The sequence below is a fragment of the Lontra canadensis genome, unplaced genomic scaffold (genome assembly GCF_010015895.1).
Source record: "Lontra canadensis isolate GAN:19392208 unplaced genomic scaffold, GSC_riverotter_1.0 scaffold199, whole genome shotgun sequence".
Taxonomy (NCBI): domain Eukaryota; kingdom Metazoa; phylum Chordata; class Mammalia; order Carnivora; family Mustelidae; genus Lontra; species Lontra canadensis.
The window spans coordinates 915,263-935,923 of record NW_022631193.1 but is presented as its reverse complement, the minus strand read 5'-3'; the positions used below and the strand labels follow the sequence as shown (position 1 = coordinate 935,923).

The window sequence follows — 20,661 nt, the reverse complement described above, 5'->3', positions numbered from 1 at the left end:
ACTTATAGAAAATCATAAAAAAACATAAGTTACATTTAGATGTTTGTCCTTTCAAATTTCTTTTTCCTTTGTTTTTATATATGTTTGGCTCCCTTCCAATTCGTTTTGAAGATGCGGGAAGATACAAAAGATATTTTGGGAACAATTGGGAGAAATTTGAATGTGAATTGGCACATGATGATATGTTAATGTTGAATAGCCTAATGATGTCTGCAACTTTCACCTGGGTGCCAAGCTGGGGATGCAAGTAAAAGAAATTTCTCTCGAGAAATTCGGCAAAAATATTAACCAATGTCGTATCTAGGTAGAGAGAACACGGTTGTTTGTTTTGTCAGTATTTTATCAGTATTTTAACTATTCAACATATCTTCAGAATAAAAAGGTAGATGTTGTATGGGGGAGAATGACCAGACTGCTTTCCAACACCTGTCTGAGTCCTTGTGAGAAGCTAAGACCCCCCTTAGAAACCCCTCTAGGTGACAGGTCCCGTTCTAAATGTCTTTTGGACACCTGGAGAAACTTCTTAACCCCAGGGATATCTTTTCGCGTCATTTGGTGCTGCCTGCGTTGGGGTATACGACAATGCCAGACACACAGCCAGCGCTCACTAACCGTAGTACCGTCCTCTGATCGTTACTTTTTGCCAGAAGTGAAAGTTACTCGATATAGTTAGAGGTTTTGCAGTGAAAAGAAAACGGGAAGGAAAAAAACAAAACAAAACACCAAAACCCATTCCCTGACCGGGAATCGAACCCGGGCCGCGGCGGTGAGAGCGCCGAATCCTAACCACTAGACCACCAGGGAGGACCCACTTGTACTTTCTCTGACAAGCTAGACTAAATATACCGTGTATGACACAAATTGGAGCCATGAACACGATTGGCTAAATTTTAGGTGTCCGAACCTCCTCCTTCTCCTAGTAGCAGTCCCTCCGCCAGAAAGGGAGGTAACGGAGGGCTGCGGCGGCATTATATCCTGAGAATGGCTGCCCTCTGAGGAAAAAAAAAAAAAATGAAATGAAATGAAATGGAAAGAAAAAAGAAAGCGTCAGCAGCCACTGGATGATTTGGGGGTCCTTTGGGGGAAGGAAAAAGGGTATGTGTCAGAAGTGGGATTCGAACCCACGCCTCTATTCAGAGACCAGAACACCCGCAGGGAAGGTGAACACCTTGAGTCTGGCGCCTTAGACCACTCGGCCATCCTGACACCCGGAGCAAATCCTGGCTGTGCCGAACCTGCTTCCTGTGCGGGTAGCCACGCCGCCCCGCGCCGCCCCGCTCCGCCCCCGCAGCAAGGGCTGACTCTCGTTCTTCCGCCTGCGGCTCGCCTAGAATTCCAAAGAGTGCGGGGTCTGTGATGCACCCGGAACCGCCCAACCTTTGTCTCCCGCGCATGGACTCGAACTAGCGAAAACAAAGGCAAGCGCAAACCCCTTGGGAAGCTAAAAGGGTTGGTGATCACTACGCAGGCGTCGGACCCAAAACCCTTGGAAAACCGAACGGGTTGGTGGCCACTGCGCAGGCGTCGGACCCAAACCCCTTGGAAAACCGAACCGGTTGGCGACCACTGCGCAGGCGTCGGACCCAAACCCCTTGGAAAACTAAACGGGTTGGGGACTACTGCGCAGGCGTCGGACTCAAACCTCGGAAAACCTAACGGGTTGGTGACCACTGCGCAGGCGTCGGACCCAAACCCCTGGGAAAACTGACAGGGTTGGCGACCACTGCGCAGGCGTCGGACCCAGCGAAGGCGCTACCCTGCATCTGCAAAGGCAAGGAAAAGTCCCGGCTCCTGCAGGCAGCGGCTGCTTGCTCGGTCCAGACGCCTGGCTCCGGCGCTCGTCCCTGGCCCTCGCTGGTGAAATCCCGGCCAGTTAATCCACGGAGAGCTCGTGGAAATATACTCGCCACAGAGCAAGTGGCGAGTTTTCACTGTGATTCGGTATTTCTGCCTTCCTGTCCCTGCCCAGCCCACCTTCAAGATCCGCCTCTCCTCTGCTAAGTCTCACACTCGTGGTTGGAGATAACGGGGAAACAGTGCTAAAGATAACGATTATGCTAACTATTAAAGAAAAAAGAATATTCATTCGCGACACTTGTTGAAGTACAGTAAAGAAGACTATCTAAGGCGGTGTAGGTGTAGGGACTACTGCAGTGGGGTCTTGCATTGGGGGTGGGGGGAGAGATTGGACTCCATTCAGAAGACAACAAAGAAAAGGGAAATTTTGAAATTTTGTAGCTAAGGAGCCAGATTTGGGGGGGGGGTCAGTGGATGGAAAATTAGTAAGAGATAACATCATCAAAGGTAAGGGGGGGGGAATTCTATCTCAAACGGCAGGACAGGGTGGTAAGATACCACCTTGGGGGGTTGTGGAGGATGAGGAACCCCCATTAGATATCCAGGATGATCAGATATCAAGGATGGGAGATTAGGGCTAACCTGATCCAGCAGGAATCTTGCTAAGACTGGACAGTGCAGACACAGACATGGAAGTCCAAAAGTCAGGCCTAGCCGGAAAGTAAGTTAGGGGGACGGTTAACAAAAGAGTGCAAAAACAGCTAGTGTGTTTTCGCAACCAGAGGGAAGGCCCAGCTCCTCTGCTCTAGACCCTCACTGGTTCATTCATTCATTGAGTATTGAGGCTCCACTGAAAATACAGCAATGAACAAACTCCGAAGCCCCCGCCCCAGAAAACTGACTGCTAGTGAGGGAAACAATCTGCACAATGAATACACGGGCTGTGGGAACAAAAGTAGGGCAGTGAAGTAGCGGGTTGTATCTTTAGACTGGGATGATCAGTAAGGCCTGCTGAAGTGACATTTGCAAAAATAATTTTGAGAAGTAGAAGACATGACTCTCATGCAATATATGATCCACACATGACAAGATTTTATTCAGTTCATTAATGAGGGACACAAATGGTGCTAAAACCAATTCAAAGGGAATTTTGAAGAATTTTTTTTTTTTTTAATAATGAGTCAATCAAAGGAATGTTGAAAAAAGATTGCTAACAGATGGAAGAGAGGTTAAGATCCCAAGGATCAGTAATAAACTATGGTGCTTAAAGTTGTGATTTCTACTTGGGTTTGGGGTTTTTGGGTTTTGTTGTTGTTGTTTTTGTTTGTTTTTTACCAGAGAGAATTCAGGGGCATCTCTTGACAAATTTTATTTGTATTGCTTAAGTAGGAATCTCTGGCCTTGCTCTCAAACAGAAATCGTTTTGTATTGCTATCACTTTTCTCCAAGTTAACCTCTATACCTGCAAAATTATAAAATAGCCAAGTTAATCAAAGGTGCCCATGGAATCAGTTAATCCCCAAAAGGTCTGCTACACAAGGCTAAGTACTCCACTCTTATGACACCTAGCATGCAAGAGGACAAGAACTGGACAGTAGTTAAGTAGTAATAACAGATTTTATTCAGAAACTGCTATAGTAGGGAATATGAAATCTCATATAGAACTGGGCTCAATTCTAAATATAGCAAGGAAAAGCCAGAATTTGTAGTCAAGGAGCAGGATAAGAGTCAGTGGATGAAAAATGATTGAGAAGAGAGAGTAGGGAGATTCTTGCTAACAGGATTTCTGCTAAAGGCAGGCCGGTCATGAGATACCACCTGGAGGATGGTGGGGGATGAGGTATATGATTAGATTTGGAGAGCAATTAAATATCAAGAGGAAAGGATTCTGGATGAACTATCAGGATTATTAAAATTATCCATTTATTATTATTATTAGGATTATTAAAATTAGACTCCATAGCTCTGGGCAAACTAAGGCTCTGTCTGTGGCCCCAGGAAACTATTCCCTACCCAGTCTGGACAACTTGGCAGCTACCTTTTGCATCACAATGGCCTTGCAATAAGTGTGGATACAGCTCAGTCCCAGTGCCCACCTCATCCTGAACCACCCAATTCTAGGGACTCTTCAATGCCTGAGACTTATAGGCCTGAAGAAAATTATGCATCCTTGCAAATGTCATCTACAGAGACACCCAGATGGAGACTGTCTCTCCTCTTTCCTCCGCCATGGATCTGCCTATTCAGGACACCTTGATTTTTTCACCAGCCCTGGAGTAAAACTTCTACCCACTTCCGTAGAGGAGAGCACAGCGAAGAAGGAAGATACAGCCCAGAGCAAGAAACAGAAGACCAGAACCATATTCTCTCGGACCCAGCTATATGTACTCAGTGACAGATCTCAGAGACAGAAATACCTCAGTTTCCAGCAGATGCGAGAACCTTCTAACTTTCTGAACTTTTGCTATAAGCAGGTGAAGACCTGGTTCCAGAACCAGAGAATGAAATGTAAGAGGCAGCAGGAAAACAACTGACCAATGAATAGCAACAGTGTGACTCAGAATAGCTCAGCAACTATAGAATACCTAAGTTTATATGCCTATTCCCAGGGATTCCTGATGAATGCTTTTGGAAACCTTCCAACATGGAGCAGCCAGACCTGGTATAACCCACACTGGAGCAATTAGACCTGGAAAAGCCAGTCTTGGAGCAACTGTTCCTGGAATAGTCAGACCTGGTGGCCCCAAGCCTGGAATAACCAGGCATGGAACAATCAGCTGTGGAGAGGAATCTCTGTAGCCCCAGATCCAATTCCAGCAAAATTCTGTCAACGATTTGGGGTCTATCTTCAAAACTGCTGGGGGAAGCCATAGTGTAAAAGAGCAAACTGCCCAGTATTTTAGTACCCAGCAAATAATGGATTTTTTCCCCGAAGTACTCTGTGAGCATACAGCCTGGAGATGTGTGACAATGAGCATATTATTCAATCTCAGTTTGGGTAGTGGCTGTATTACTTCTCCTAGGATTTGTCTGTTAGGGTCCCATACCTTTGCCTTGATATTGGTTCTCTTTAAGCAGTTGAGGGGGTATGACTGGAGTCTAATCAAAGAGGTTTCAGTAGCATTAGCTGCTGTGGACAACATAACAGAAGATGTTTCTGGCAGTAGATAACTAGATATAATACTAATTTGAATATTTTTAGGTTCTAGAATCTAACCTCAAGAATAGGAAGTGATGGATCTCTGAATTCTACTCCTGAAACCAATACTACACTGTATGTTAACTAACATAAATTAAAAACAAAAATAAAACAGGAAGTAAAAACACAGAGATGTGTGATGAAGGATTACCCGTATTTTCTAAGATTGAGAGGCTTTACTTTTTGACAACCTCAGGTGTTACAGTAGAGTTAAACTATGATGTTCTTCTCTGATTTCTTCTGCCCCTTGTGCTGTTTTACTACAACTCTTAATTTGTTCATTATTCTACTATTTGTAGAAAGAGGTTTTGTATTTTATTTATTTTAAGATTTTACTTATTTGTTTGAAAGAGGGAGAGAGTGTGAGAGAGAGCATGAGCAGGGGGTAGAAGCAGAGGGAGAGGCAGGCTCCCTGCCAAGAAGGGAGGAGAGAACAGGGAGCAGGGAGCCGGATCCAGGGCCCGATCCCTGGACCTGATCCCTGGACTGGATCCCTGGATCCTGGGATTATGACCTAAACTGAAGGCTTCGATGTCTTTTTACTACATCTGTATCTTTGGGGTAAATACCACTTTACCTTAAGAAAAAAAAAAGTGCAAGGATGAACGTGGAAGCCCAAAGTTGAGGCCTCGTTGAAAAAAGGGCTCAAAGTAACTCAAAGTGCGCCTGCTCCCCAGTGAGTTACAGACAGAGATTACACCAGGTGGAGTTGCCTTACAAGGCCATCTTTATTTGTATGAATAAGGAGATGATTTCCAAAGCTGTGTCTCCGCAAAGGAGGAAACTCTGGCTCTTTTAGGGTGCGGGATGAATATTCAGAAAGGGATTTTAAGAATATAATGAGGCTGAAGTCACTGTTGGTCACTCCTCGCACTTTCTGATTCATCTGGGCAGGCTCTCCCTCAAATGTTTCTTTTTCTGTTCTAGTAGTTTGTTAGCTTGTTTCTAAAAGTTAAGACTAACAGCTACACAGAAGCTTCTAGTAGTTTAGTTTCTACAAGAAAGATTGACAGTTACACAGAAGCTTCTACTAGAAATTTCCTGAGTTCAGGGGGTCAGGCCAGTGACAAGAGGAGCCTAAGTAAAGTTGAGTCAGGGAGAATGTTTGTCACTCTTTATCTGTGTTGTCTATTTACAACTTTTGGATAATCGTTTCTTACCACATTGTGCCCCTGACTGAAGGGAGGACATGATCATTTGGAGATGGTGTTTTCTATACTGTTTGTGATAATATTCAAGTTCTCTGGTAGCTTACTTGGCCTTCGTGACCTTTTGGCCAGCTTGACCCCACTACACGGTCTCCCATGTGCCCCAGTGAGCTAGCTGCCTTTCCTCAGCTTGCTTGGTCTGCCTTCACCCCCACTGCCATGCCCAGAGAAGACCCTACTCTACCTAAGACCCTGGAGGCAGCAGAGAAGAAAACAAAGTATCTGTTCTTAAGAAGTTTATATTCCAGTAGAGAAAGACCTAGAATAAACAAAATTATTATATGTTGGGAGTGATAAGTATTGTGACAAAAAATAAAGCAGAGAAAGAAAGGTAGAGGCAGGTGATGAGAAAGACCTCTCAGGAAGTTCCTTTTGAGCAGAAATTTGTAGAGTCAGGGAGCAACCATGTAAAGTATCTGGGGACAGAGGGCTTCAGGAAGAGGGAAGAGCAAATACAAAGGCCAACAAGGAAAGCCAAAAAACAGTATGGTTGAAACTGAGTGAGAGGGACTGATGCCAGTCTGTGCAAGACACTGAGTGAAGAGGACAGCTTTGAGCTGAGGTGTGGTAAGGTATGGTCTGCTGTCCCAGGATGTCCTGGCTGTCGTGTGGTGATTAGACACTAGAGTGCAAGAGTGAAGCAGAGAGAGCAACTGAAAGGCTACTACAAGGCCCTTTGACTAAACTGGGTGGCAGCAAGCCAAGCAGTGAGAGAGAGTTGAATTCTGAATATAGCTGGGACTCATTGTTGTCAACACAAAATGAACAAACCTTGTAGGATTTAAAAAAAAAAAAAAAGGAAGAGGGATGCCTGGGTGGCTCAGTTTGTTAAGCATCTGCCTTCGGCTCAGGTTATGATCACAGGGTCCTCGAGTCCAGTCCCACATCGGGCAGGAGAGCTCCTCCCTCTGCCCGTTGCTCCCCCTGCTTTTGCTCTCTCTCTAACAAATAAATAAAACCTTAAAAAAAAAAATAAGAGACTTTTATTTGAACCCAAGGACTCAAATTGTATCCAAGGACAGCAACTTAGGATACATAATCATCACAAAGAAGGGAGTACTCTGGGGAAAAACATTTGAGGCAGGACTACATATGTTTTCACACAAGTTACAAATCAGGAATATGACCCAGTAGGAGGACCCTGAGATCAGCACATCCCATGCTTAAAACTAAGTCAGTATCCAAGTCAATAAAGTAGGAAGTGATCCAAAGACTGACAGAACAAACTCCATCACTAAATACAGTGAAGAAGCTGCATCTCATAGGTTAGGAAGGTCAGAAAGGTGGAGGGAGACTGCCCCAAGGAGGACACACATGGAGAGGGCAGAGAAATGGTCTTTCCCATCCTGAGCTCAGAGGGGTAATACTAAACCACATAACATCTGGCTTTAAAAACCAGAGGGACTGAAATCCATGAGTTTGTAAAAACAGTTGGGACTTGGAGCCTGGAGCTTAAAAAATATGCTGACTCACCACAGGATTGGCCAGGAGTGTGAGTGATAGCTGGGTTGCATCCCTTCAAGAGATAGTAGTCCACATGGAAGGCAACATGAAAATGGCAGTTCACACAATGCCAGGGGACAAATGGGAGACAGACCTATTTGTAATGATTTTGGAACATGTTACAGGACTTCTCTGAAAACAAGGGAGCTGGCAGGTGCCATTTTCCACCCCCATCCCCCACAATAAACACAGGGACTCTGTGGAAAGATTTAACAGAACTATGTAGAACATTCCATCCTAAAAGAGCAAAAATGAACTTTTGGGACTTCACCAAAATAAAAAGCTTTTGCACAGCAAAGGAAACATCAAAAAAACTAAGAGGCAACCCACGGAATGGGAGAAGATATTTGTAAATGATGTTACAGATAAAGGGCTGATATCCAAGATGTATAAAGAAATTATCAAACTCAGTACCCACAAAACAGATGATCCAGTCCAGAAATGGGCAGAAGACATGAATAGGCACTTTTCCAAAGAAGACATATAAATGGCTAACAGACACATGAAAAAATACTCCACATCACTTGTCATCATGGAAATCCAAATCAAAACCACAATGAGATACCAACTTATACCAGTCAAAATGGCTAAAATTAACAAGACAAGGAACAACAAATGTTGGTGAGGCTGTGGAGAAAGGGGAACCCTCTTACACTGTTGGTGGTAAGAGTGGCTTCAAGCTGGTGCAGCCACTCTGGAAAACAGTATGGAGGTTCCTCAAGACTTTAAAAATAGAGCTACCCAATGACCCAGCAACTGCACTACTGGGTATTTAGCCCAAAGATACAGATGTAGAAGGGGCACATGCACTCCAATGTTCATAGCAGCAATGTCCACAATAGCCAAACAGTGGAAGGAGCCCAGATGTTCTTCAACAGATGTAAGGATAAAGAAGATGTGGTTCATATATGCAATGGAATATTATTCAGCCATCAGAAAGGATAAATACCCATCATTTGCATCGAGATGAATGGAACTGGAAGGGATTACGTTAAGTGAAATAAGTCAAGCAGAGAAAGACAATTATCATATAGTTTCAGTCATATGTGGAATATAGGAAATAGCACAGAGGATCATAGAGGAAGGGAGGGAAAAAAATATAATGGGCAGAAATCAGCAAGTGAGACAATCCCTGAAAGGCTCTTAACTCCAGGAAACAAACTGAGGATTTCAGAGGGGAGGCGGGTGAGGGGATGGGGTAACTGAGATATGGGCATTAAAGAGGGCATGTGATATGATGAGCACTGGGTGTTATGCACAACTAATGAATCATTGAACACTACATCAAAAGCTAATAATGGCTAATTGCATATCTAGAAACTAAACTAAACAAAACTAAAATGTCTATACTACCCAAAGCAATCTACACATTTAAGTCAATCCTTATCAAAATACCAGGAGCATTTTTCACATAGCTAGAACAAACAATCCTAAAATTTGTATGGAACCACGAAAGACCCCAAATAACAAAGCAGTCTAAAAAAAGGAATCCAAAGCTGGATGCATGAGGATTCTGAATTCAAGCTGTATTACAAAAATGTAGTCTCAAGACAGAATGGTACTGGCTGCAAAATGGACACATTGATCAATGGAAGAGAATAGACAGCTCAGAAATGGACCCAAAACTATATGATCAACTAATCTATGACAAAGGAGGAAAGGATATCTGATGGAAAAAAGACAGTCTCTTCAACAAATGGTGCTGGGAAAAATTGGACAGCCACATGCAGAAGAATGAAACGGGACCACTTTTTTACACTATATGCAAAAATAAGCTCAAAATGGACGGAAGACCTAAATGTGAGACAGGAAGCCCCCAGAATCCTAGAGAAGAACACTGGGAACACTCCCTTTGACCTAGGCAGTAGCAAGTTCTTTTCTTTTTTCTTTTTTAAAGATTTATTTATTTATTTATTTATTTATTTGACAGACAAAGATCACAAGTAGGCAGAGAGGTGAGGAAGCAGGCTCCCTGCCGAGCAGAGAGCCCATGCAGGGCTTGATCCCAAGGACCCTGGGATCATGACCTGAGCCAAAGGCAGAGGCTTTAACCCACTGAGCCACCCAGGCACCTCGGCAGTAGCAAGTTCTTAATAGACACATCTTCAGAGGCAAGAGAAACAAAAGCAAAAATGAACTGTTGGGACTTTATCAATAAAAAGCTTCTGCACAGTGGAAGAAACAAGCAACAAAACTAAAAGGCAGCCTATGGAATGGGAGGAGATAATTGCAAATGATATGTCTGATAAAGGGTTACTGTCCAAAATATATAAAGAACTTATTAAACTAAACACCCCCCCAAAAAAACAAATAATCCACTTAAATAATAGGTGGAAGACATGAATAGACATTTTTCCAAAGAAAACAGACACATGAAAAGATGCTCAACATCATTCATCATCAGGGAACTACAAATCAAAATTATGAGATACCACCTCACAGTGCCATGATGGCTAAAATTAACAGAGGGAACAACAGATGTTGGTGAGGATGTGGAGAAAAGGGAGCTTCTTTCACTGTTGGTGGGAATGCAAACTGGTGCAGTAATCCTGGAAAACAGTATGGAAGTTCCTCCAACAGTAAAAATAGTAATACCCTATGATCCAGCAATAGCACTACTGGGTATTTACTCAAGGGATACAAAAATACTGATTTGAAGGGGTACATGCGCCCCAATGTTTATAGCAGCAATGTCCACAATAGTTAAATTATGGAAAGAGAACAAATGTTCATTTTATCAGCTAACGAATGGATAAAATGGATAAAGATGTGATATACGTATATTCATATATATACTTCTATCACTCAGCCACCAAAAAGAATGAAATCTTGCCATTTGCAGCAACAGGATGGAGCTAAAGTATATTATGATAAGTGAATCAGAGAACGATAAATACCAAATGATTTTACTCATATGTGGAATTTAAGAAGCCTAACAGGTAGGGAGAAGAAAACAAGGAGGAAAAACAGACTCTCCCCCCGCCCCCCCGCCCAAATTACTTGTTTATTTGAGAGAGAAAGCACACAGGAGCAAGGGGGGATGAGGGCAGGTCAGGGTGGGGGCTCAATCCTAGGTCCCTGAGCTCATGACCAGAGCCACCCAGGCGCCAGAAAGGTAACTCTTAACTATACAGAACCAACTAAGCGTTGCTCGAGGGTAGTTGGGTGTGGAGATGGGTGAAATAAGTGATGGATATGAAGCAGGGCACAGGCTGTGATGAGCACTGTGTGTTATATGTGAGAAATCACTAAATCCCACACCTGAAACCAGTATTACTCTGTATGTTAACTAACTGCAAGTTAAATAAAAAACTTAGAAGAAAAAAAATCCATGGGACAAGTAGATCACTCACGAAAAGATCCAAGAGAATATTTGATCTTGGTTCCAATCCATGAGGATTTTGGTGGTACAGTGGTGGAGGGTCCAGCAAAGGAAAGGAGGAGCAAATGAGGAAGGTAGAAAACCAGGAAAAGTGTGAAGTCCTAGAAGCCATTGGGGTTTGGGGTAGAGGAGTATGGAGGGAAACATCTGCATTGTCAGATGTTGCTCTGAAGGTGGAGAGGCCGCCCCAAGTGACTTTGAGAAGAACCATTCCAATGGCTTGATGGGGAGGAACTCTCCCCCGGAGTCATCTGAAGAGAGAATGGGAAGTGAAAAAGAGCCCATAGTGAATCTGGGCAACTTTTCAGAGGACTTTTGATGCCCCAGAAGGAAGGGTCCGTAGCTGGATGGGCCCTTGGGTTCTAGAGAGGCATCTAGGTGGTTTTCAGGGTGGCTGATTCTGCGGCACGTGTTTGCATGTTGGTGGCAACTGAGAGGGAGAAATTGTTGGTGGGGTACAAAACAGGAACAGCTGTGGAGGCAACATCCCTGAGCAGGCTGGAGGGGCTGGGGCTGGCACCCAGGGGCAGGACCTGGCTCTATACATTTCCCGCATCAAGCGCAGGCACTCGCGACAGAAGCCACCTCCGCACGGCTTGCCCGCAGCTCAGAGGCAAGCTCGAGCCATCCCTGCGGGAACTACGCCTCCCAGCAGGCAGTGCGCACCACAGCCAATTCGCAGGCGCACGCCGAAGCCTCGGCTCGTCCCCTCCCAGCCGCCCCGACCCCTGTTCCGGGCTGCAGCCACCGACGCGGAGGGGGACGGGTTCCTCTTAAAAGAGAAACGGCGGCGGTGCGCGCGAGGTGGGCCCTACTCCTCCCGCGGCTCTCCGGGCCTGCGCGCGAGGCGGGGGAGGCGCAGGCGCAGTCGGGCTGAGGGCGGGTGGGGGATCGCAGGTAAGGCTAGGTGGGGGTGGACCGCGGCTGGCACTCTCGGTGGCCTGGGCGCTGCCTTCGGAATCCGCGTGTCCTACGCACAGTGAGCGTTAAGTGGGGCGGCCCGAGCCGGGGTGGGGGCGCCGTCCAGACCCGGCCCCAGCCACGGTCGCCCCGCCACGAAGAGCACCCCCCGGCGGCGCCAGCTCCCCGTCCCCCGCCCGCCAGTAAAGGCCCGTGCTCTCCTCAGGGGGAAACTGCCCCTGCCCCCCGAGCAGCCCCAGTTGAAAGTCCTCCGTGAGTCTCACGCCCTTGCCCAGCCCCGTGCCAGCGCTTCGGTGTCTCGGGTCCGGCCATTGCTCGGCCTCGACCCCGTCTAGCTGCCGCCCGCCGCCCGGCGCTGGCTTCCACGCGCCGTAACGTCAGCCGGGGCGGTGAGGGTGCCGGGGCCGCGGACGCCGCCGGAATGACTCGGTCCGGCTCCCAGGTCGCGGACGAGCCAACTGCGGCCCCCGCGGCGGGCGGAGCCGGGGCCTCGGGCCCGCCGACACGCGCGTCTCCTCCGCCCGGTAGGTCCCGGTGTCCATGGCTTCCTCCCCGGTGGACGCATCCCGCAGGCGGCAGGAGAAGCGGCGGCAGCTGGACGCGCGCCGCAGCAAGTGCCGCATTCGCCTGGGCGGCCACATGGAGCAGTGGTGCCTCCTCAAGGAGCGGCTGGGCTTCTCCCTGCACTCGCAGCTCGCTAAGTTCCTGTTGGACCGGTTAGGGGCTGGCGCGGGGCTGCGTGGGAGGGCGCCCAAGTCGCCACGCCCAGTCCCCTTCCCGGGTGCGGGGCCGGCCCTCTGCTCCTCCCCACCTGCACGGGCCCCGTTTCGGCCAAAAGACCTGTGCGATTGGTGGCTTCTGTGGGTCCCTTTCCCTCTTCTTGGTCCCCGGCGAATAGGGCGCCCGAAAGTGTGCGTGCTGAGAGCTGAGGGCACCCGCTGGCCGGGATCCCTCCCTAAACTGCCTGTCTTCTCCCCCCCGCCCCCTTCCCCTCGCAGGTACACTTCTTCAGGCTGTGTGCTCTGTGCAGGTAGGGAGGAGATCACTAGAGGTAGGGGTTCTGGAGCCAGGGAGGGGAGAGGGGCAACAGGACCCAGAAGCAGCCTTAGGAAGGACTGGAGCAGAGGGGACCCTGAGTGAGTTTGGGAAAAGGTGGGGGAGTTGGGGAGCCCAGGGTAGTTTGATGGGGGCAGCCTGCGGAGAAGACAGCAACGTCTCAGAACCTTGGGGGTTCTGGGCTCTGAAGAATGGTAAACTGAACTAGGGACTGGCCTTGCCCAGGGCGTTGGGGGACAGGGCTGTGAGGGCGTGTCCCAGGGTGAGAGTGGGAGGCTTCCCAGCTTGCCCTGACTGTTGCCTTCACCACTTCAGGTCCTGAGCCTTTGCCTCCCAAGGGTCTGCAGTATCTGGTGCTCCTGTCTCATGCCCACAGCCGAGAGTGCAGCCTGGTGCCAGGGCTTCGGGGGCCCGGGGGCCAAGATGGGGGGCTTGTGTGGGAGTGCTCTGCAGGCCACACCTTCTCCTGGGGCCCCTCTTCATGCTCCATATCTCCAGAGGAGCCCAAGCCAGCTTCCTGTCCAAATACTGCCCTGAGAAGCTGGTGTCTGGAGGCCAGGAGCGGGCAGGAGCCTGCAGGTAGGCTTCAGGAAAGAAGAGTTACGAAGAAAAGCGAGGGAGAATTGTTCCCATCTCTGTGGCTTAGAGCCCCATTTTCTAAAAATGATCCTTTCTCAGTGGAGAAACTATGCTGACAAGGAAGTATATCCTCAAATATATTTTTAGGTATAAAAAGCAAAATACAGAATAAGATTTATGTTGTGTTACCATTGGTGGAAAAATAAGAGGAGAATGAATATATATATATATGAATGTATATAAAATTTCTCTGGAAGGGCATGTAGGAAGCCAGGTTTTCTGTGGGAAGAACTAGGTGATTGGGGGACAGTATCAGAAAAGAGATTTTTCAAAGTGTACCTTTTTATACTTTTATTTTTTGAACCATGTGAATATATCATCTCCAAAGAAAATACCCCTTCCGATTCCTGTAGCCTCTGCACTCTCCTCCTCCTTCCCAAGAGTCCTCCCACCACTTCAGACCTTAGAAATGTATGTGTCCTCATGCCCCCAGCCCAGAGTTCCTTCCCCTTTGACCCTACCTTTGCCAGCAGGTTTGGCATCTGAGCATGATGAGAGGACTCCGGAGGCCAAGTTGCCCAGGTGAGGTGGGGTGGGGGTGGGTGGGTGGGGGTAGTACGGAAAGGATAGACTTGGGTGAATATCGCAGGTGAGGGAGCAGAGCCTGAGGATTCCCTTTCTTGGTCCAGCAGGGAAGTGGGACCCTTACTGGAGACCTTCCCAACCCCAGGAGAAGACAGGGAGGAGGAAGATGAGGATGAAGAGGAGATGCTCAGTGATGCCAGCCCATGGACCTACAGCTCCTCCCCAGACGAGCAAGTTGGGGCTGTGGAAAGATGTTGAACAGAGCAGCAGGGAGGGAACAGCTGGTCAGGGATCCCAGGCTTTCCAGACTCAACGGAAAGGCTTATTGGTGGGGAAGGCAGAAAGAATTGGAGGCTCTGAATTGGGGAAAGGAGATGAAGGTAGGCTCAGAGGAAAATGAAAGACGAAAGTAGGTGTGAACATAGATCCTAGGGTATGGGTAGCATTGTTCTGAGATTGGGATCTTGGCAATTTAGGGGCTGGGGTTGGGTTGAAGGCCAGCTGAGAGCCCGGGGAGATAATGCCCTTCTTTTCCTTCTCTTTTCAGCAGTGATCCAGATGCCCCCAGAGTACTTCCTTCCCCTGTCACCCATGCACTTAAGGACGGGGAGACACCCCCGGCCCCAGCAGCTCCCCTCAATCCTCTTGCTGTACCACCTTCATCAACATCCTCATCGGGTTCTGGAGCTCTTCTGCCTACGGAAGTTGGGGTACAGCCAGAACTCAGAGGGACACCTCAAGCAGCCCAGCAGACTGAGCCCCTGGCCAGGTAACCTGATGGCTGAGACAGAGGGCAGGGGCATCCTGGGACATGGCCCTTCCTCGAGGCCCTCTGCTCCCTCTTTGTTGCCCGTAGCGCTGGGAGTCAGGCCCAGTCTGCTCTGACCTTGGCCTGGGAGGAGGACACGACACAGATCGGCCCCAAGAGAATTAGGTATGCCTCAGGGAGGGGGTCTTGGGGAGGGGAGTGAGAAGAGGGGGCTGAGGAGAGCCTGTGGGAGTCCTTATGCTCCTGCCTATCCTCCCCCCCCCGCCCCCAGGAAAGCTGCCAAAAGAGAGCTGCTGCCTTGTGACTTCCCTGGCTGTGGAAGGATCTTCTCCAACCGGCAGTATTTGAATGTGAGGACATGAGGGTCACAGACTGGGCTCTATGTGGCCTCAGAGGTATATGAGAAGGGCTTAAGGAAATGCGGAGGTGAAGAAGAAGCTGAAGCAAAGAAGCTTGGGGTGTGGGTGGATTTGGAGGAAGAGAAGAGCTGGACCTGCAGAGCTCACCTAGAGTTAATCACTAAACAGACAGCTGTAGATAAGAAAACCAAGCGTCAGGTGCACAGCTGTTGCTCGCCACTGCTGGTTGCGTGGGCCCTCCAAGGGTCACATGGGGATGACAGTGGCATTCCTCAGGGTCTTGGAGTGCTAGCATCTTTCTAAGCAGTTGATGTGGATCATCAACTTCTGGTCTCCAAAACATCCCTAGGGAGTAGGTGCCAAGACTGTTCCTTCTACAGGTGAGGCGACTGAGGCACACTGAAAGCTAGTGCATGGTTGTGCTGGGATTCCAGAGTTTGCACTCAGCCACTGGGTCCTGCTGGCTGGAGTGGGTAGTTCTAGTGCCAGAGGACCAGAAGATGCAGGAGAGGTTTGAGGCACAAAGAGGGAAGGGCCACAGACCCACACCTAACCCAGAGCCCTCCCAGATGACGTCCTGAAGCTGAGGGTGAGCCCAGATCAGAGGGATGGTGAAGCGGTGGTAGATGGGATTTGGGAGAGGAAACAGGTACGTCAGCCCCCTGTGGTAGGAAAGCTCTGGGATAAGGACTTTAGTGGGGCTAGTCAAACATAGGAGGCTGTTAATGAAGAAGACTGAAGCAGCCTCAAGCAGCAGTTTAACTACGGGAAAGTGGGATTATAGAAAAGGGGACAGCCCATGCAGTTTACAGAGCCAGGATGTAAAATTCGGTCAGACAGGAGAACAATTTCCCAGACATACTCAGGGAGTTAAAGAACACACTACCCTTAAAGTGTTCCAGGTTGAGAGCATGCATGTGTGTGTGTGTGTGTATGTGTGTTTCCAAAGCAGATTTAGGAAAACGTCATATAATATATGCCCGTGATGAGCTATTAGTAAAGTAGGCAGTCTGGGCAATATTTTCATACACTGATATTGAAGAAGGTATTCATACCTACCTAGATTGTGTTCTCATTCCCAGCAGACAGCAACTTCATGATTAGGGAACCAAGAGCGTCACCAGAATGGCCTTTTGTTCAGAGAACTGGGCTTTGTAAGGAAGGTTGTGGCAGAAATGTGAGATAATGCAAGTCAAGGACAGGATAGGATTAGGGCAGAGTTTGGTGTCAGGATGGGATGGGGGGCTCGCAGTCAGATGAGGACTGGCCAGGATGATGGGAGCTGGTGGTGATAGAACTACTGGGGAAAGGGGGCGGGCAGAGGAGCCTTGCCTGCTGGGCCAGCTCTGGTGGCCTCCCTGACATTACCTGTTTCCTTTCCTAGCACCACAAGAAGTACCAGCACATCCACCAAAAGTCCTTTTCCTGCCCAGAGCCAGCCTGTGGGAAGTCCTTCAACTTTAAGAAACACTTGAAGGAGCATGTTAAACTGCACAGTGGTGAGTGGTAGAAATGCCTCCTCATTTTCTTCCTGTGGGTGCTATCCCCTGCCCTTATGGGTCCCTTCACTTCCCTGTGGGGCCCATCACCTCCTATCTGCATGTCCCATCACCCCTCCATGGGATGACTCTCATACTCAAATTCTCTGTATGGTGAGCACCCGCCTGCCTGAGATTGTTCTAGGTGCTGAGATACAAAAGTGAACAAAGAAGGAAATCCTTACTTCATAAGACGTCCACTCTAGTGATAAGAGGGGTACAAAGAGATGTAAAAGCCTGGAAGGGGAGGGAGAGCACAAGGGAGGAGTCTCTCTGGTAGAAAGGGAAGATGCTTTGAACAAAAACCTAAGTGAAAGGAGAAATTGAGGCTTGTCCATGTCTATGGGCAGCACTGGGAAGGCCCTGACCTGGCTTCTGTGTGGTGTGTTCCAGGAAGGGAGCGGAGGCCAGGAAGTTAGAAAGGAAGGAAAAGAGATCAGACAGGTGGTTGGGGGTCTCCAAGGCTACCATCAGCATGGCTTGGCTTCTGGCCAAACGAGATAAAGTCATGTATGGCAGAAGGACACAACTGACTTTAAGAGGAGCAAAGTGACTGCCATGTGGAGAAATGGGACTGTAGGAACACGCAGCACACAGTGACAGCAGGTCCAGTTGGGTTGGTGGGGGGACATGGCTGGAGGCTGATGGGAATGTGAAGGTAGAGCCCAACGGCCACTGTGAGAAGGACAGACTGGCCACAGGTGGATTGGCAGGAGGGCATCAAGGCTGACTTGAAGGATTCCAGCCTGAGCAACTGGGCAGAGGTGATGAGATTTCCTGGAAATAAGGGAGAGGCAGGCTTTAGGAAAGGGACATTTTATTTGGGACGTGCTAATTTTAGACATCCCAGAAGATGTGAATCTGGAGTTCAGAGATGATGGGGGGTAAAATGTGTTCATCACAAGCAGGTGGGTGGTGTTTGGGGTTGAGGGTAGAGGGTACCTACATGGAGTGAGCTTAGGTAGAAGAGAGTTCTGAGCAGTGCAGGTGGGAAGGGCAGCTCCCAAGCACCTGGTGAAGCAGATGAAAAGAGCAGTATTTGAGGACCCAAGTGGAGAGAGTGTTCTGTGGGGGTGGGGGATGGGTTCTGCCAGTGCTACGAGACTGAGTAAGATGAGGACAGGCCACTAGATGTGGTGGTGGGAAGCCACCTTTGACTAGACGACAAGGTGGTGTGTGACAAGGGAGGACAGCCAGAATGAAGTGAGTTCAAGGCAGGGAGCAGCTGGGGAAGTAGAGGTAGCAAGTATGGGCCACTCTCTGGAGTGTTGCTGTGAAGACAGGTAGAGAAATGGGGTCTTAGCTGGAGGCTGTGAGTTTGGGAGTACAGAGATGGAAATGATCCCACTGAGAGAAAAGGCTTACTGATGTCTGGGTTTGCGGGGGAAGGAGGGAACCTCTGGTCAGGGAGAAGCAGTGGGTCTCTGCACAGTTGGAAGGCAACTGCAGTGGACGGAGAAAGGAATAGTCGCGTATATGGGCGGAGGTGAGCTGGTGGATGGATGAGGTCAGGGGACTATGTGCTTATTCTCTCTGGGTTCTCTCTCTCTGGTGACTTGAAGAATGAGACCACTGCTGAATGAGCTAGCAGAGAGAGGAGGTGGTATGAAAAATGGCCTTCTGGACTCTTGAGAGCGGCAGAGTGAACTGGCCATGAAATGCAGAGGCATATATTGGGCCCTTGGGACTTGTGGTTGTGAATGAAAAGGAAAGCCTGAGGGGTAGGTGAATGGATTGTGGGTTGTGTTTCTGCTCCCCATACCACACCTGTGTATTCCTGGAACAGGCCAAGGGTTGTGTTTACCTTGGTACAACTCAGGGAGAGAGCGGCCAGTGAATTCTTAGTGTGAGTGAAGGAGGCTACAAAGACACCCCAGAAAGGGATCTGGGTAAGGAGTGTGGAGGGGGACAGTGGGAAGGCAACAGGCTGCTGGACTGGCAGCCTGCAGTCACAGGCTTATTGTAGTGGGACAAAGTAGAAGGCCCTTGCTGGAACTGGGATGCTTGAAATGGCGATTTCAAGGAGGTGCAATGATGGGGCGTGCCCTGGGAGTGGTGGCTGAGAGTGGTGGGAGACCAGGTCAGTGCAGGTCCGGGAACAGAAATGTGGAGTGCTGGACATGTAGAAGGCAAAGCAATAGCACGAGTAATGGCTGAGGAGAGGGCCTAGGGCCAGAGGTTTGGGGAATGTGATGGAGTAATGGGGAAGAAGGCTGCAGGGGTACGTTTGGGGTTATACACGTGGTGGTGAGACAGATGTCTAAAGAATGCCCCGAGAAGCAGGGATACCTCCTGTAGAGCCTGCCCAGAGACTTGGGAGGTATAGGAGAAAAACCACAGCGGGACTGTGAGAGCTGCCGGAGAAGCACAGAGGGCAGGTGGTCAGTGCTGGTAGGGAGGCAGGTTCAGGGAAAATGGAACAGATTGGCAGCTGACAGCCAAGGGGCACTGTTGGGGGCCTGGGGGGGCGTGCATAAGCTGGTTGATTGGGGCCAGTACTCCTGTGAGGGTTGGCAGGTGGGCTGGGCTGAGGAGGGGCCATGGCCTGGGGATGGATGCTGGGGTGACCCCTGTGAACCCGCAGACACCCGGGACTACATCTGTGAGTTCTGCGCCCGGTCTTTCCGCACCAGCAGCAACCTCGTCATCCACCGGCGCATCCACACTGGAGAGAAACCCCTGCAGTGAGTGTGGGGGGAGGAGGGTGGGAAGGTTGGACTGCGGGTGGGCCAGCAAGACAGAGCTGAAGGAGGGGGAGCCCCTGGGGAAGTCACGATGGGCCGAAGCCCTGTCCTTCCCTCCGCTGTCCCTGGCTCAGGTGTGAGATCTGTGGATTCACCTGCCGCCAGAAGGCTTCCCTAAACTGGCACCGGCGCAAGCATGCAGAGACAGCCGCTACTCTGCTCTTCCCCTGTGAGTTTTGCGGCAAGCGTTTCGAGAAGCCAGACAGCGTTGCAGCTCACTGCAGCAAAAGCCATCCAGCCCTGCTCCCAGTCCCACAAGAGTCACCCGGCCCGTCGGAGCCCTGTCCCAGCATCTCTCCCTCTGCAACCCTGGGGTCTGGTGATGAGTCCAGGCCCTCTGTGGTTCCTCAGGCTCTGACCGTGCTCCCTCAGCAGTGAGCATTCCTGAGCTCTGAGGAACCAGACCCTCGAGACTGAAGAGGAGCAAGGAAGAGAAGTGCCAGGTGCCTGGTGCCCAGAAACCAGGGTGTCAGGGAGTTTAGGGTGGGGGCAGAAAAGCCAGGCTACTTTAGTCTTCCTAAAGGACAGAATAAACCCAGTATTTCACATGGACGTACGTGGGCAGAGTGAGTATTTTGGCACCTGAAGTGCAGGAATCCTGATATCTCTAGAAGCAGGCGCTGCTAGAATATGCCTGAGTTTACCATGGGTGTGGGCTGTATTGCTCACTCTGCAGACCCCTACCTCAAGGACCCAGCTTTCTTTCTCAGTTTGCTTTGGCACTTTGCAGTTCTTTTCTGTGGAGTGTCATACCTGTTCTTGCACTCAAGAAGGACAGGCTGTGACATATGGAGAGCACTGGGTCAATCCAGTGGATTAGCTGGAACAGGAATGGAGGTATGTGAGCCTGAGCCACATTCGTACTCTGCATTGATCAAGAGAACCAAACATACATGCTTGAAGAGTCTTGCCTTCCAGTGCAAAATCAAGCGGGCTGTGCATGCAAGATCACTGAGCTACCTTGGGAGGGGACATCTTAGAACTTCAAAACGGCTTGGCTCTTGGATTACTCCTGAATTCT

General features: G+C 49.2%; 1 protein-coding gene, 2 non-coding genes and 1 pseudogene across 12 annotated transcripts; 2 read left to right on the top strand and 2 right to left on the bottom strand.

The window, feature by feature from the left end:
• Nucleotides 1–732: 732 nt before the first annotated feature.
• Nucleotides 733–804, bottom strand: TRNAE-CUC. Its single transcript has one exon. It is a non-coding gene; the product is annotated as a tRNA-Glu (tRNA).
• Nucleotides 805–1,100: 296 nt separating this feature from the next.
• Nucleotides 1,101–1,206, bottom strand: TRNAL-CAA. The gene is made up of 2 exons: nucleotides 1,169–1,206; nucleotides 1,101–1,146 (listed from the first exon to the last, which is right to left on the bottom strand). It is a non-coding gene; the product is annotated as a tRNA-Leu (tRNA).
• Nucleotides 1,207–3,811: 2,605 nt separating this feature from the next.
• On the top strand, nucleotides 3,812–5,044 carry LOC116861455 (annotated as a pseudogene).
• Nucleotides 5,045–11,798: 6,754 nt separating this feature from the next.
• On the top strand, nucleotides 11,799–20,192 carry ZNF692 (zinc finger protein 692). 10 transcript variants are annotated; one of them, XM_032848076.1, is made up of 12 exons: nucleotides 11,799–11,893; nucleotides 12,539–12,726; nucleotides 13,009–13,040; nucleotides 13,382–13,645; nucleotides 14,179–14,227; nucleotides 14,338–14,460; nucleotides 14,781–14,999; nucleotides 15,087–15,164; nucleotides 15,271–15,349; nucleotides 16,743–16,857; nucleotides 19,481–19,580; nucleotides 19,715–20,192. In XM_032848076.1, exons 2-12 carry the CDS (start codon nucleotides 12,551–12,553, stop codon nucleotides 20,016–20,018), a joined length of 1,539 nt encoding a protein of 512 aa, XP_032703967.1. In that variant the 5' UTR covers nucleotides 11,799–11,893; nucleotides 12,539–12,550; the 3' UTR covers nucleotides 20,019–20,192. The 10 variants fall into 10 exon arrangements, with proteins under 10 accessions (XP_032703967.1, XP_032703966.1, XP_032703964.1 ...); XM_032848075.1 differs by having other exon boundaries at nucleotides 14,778–14,999; XM_032848073.1 differs by having other exon boundaries at nucleotides 11,800–11,893; nucleotides 14,335–14,460; nucleotides 14,778–14,999.
• The last annotated feature ends 469 nt before the right edge of the window (nucleotides 20,193–20,661 follow it).

Coding starts and splice junctions, on each gene's coding strand:
- ZNF692 (XM_032848077.1), top strand. CDS start 12,432: ATGACTCGGTCCGGCTCCCAGGTCGCGGACGAGCCAACTGCGGCCCCC. Junction 13,646..14,178: donor GAGCGGGCAGGAGCCTGCAG/GTAGGCTTCAGG, acceptor CTTTGCCAGCAG/GTTTGGCATCTGAGCATGAT. Junction 15,350..16,742: donor CCAACCGGCAGTATTTGAAT/GTGAGGACATGA, acceptor TTCCTTTCCTAG/CACCACAAGAAGTACCAGCA.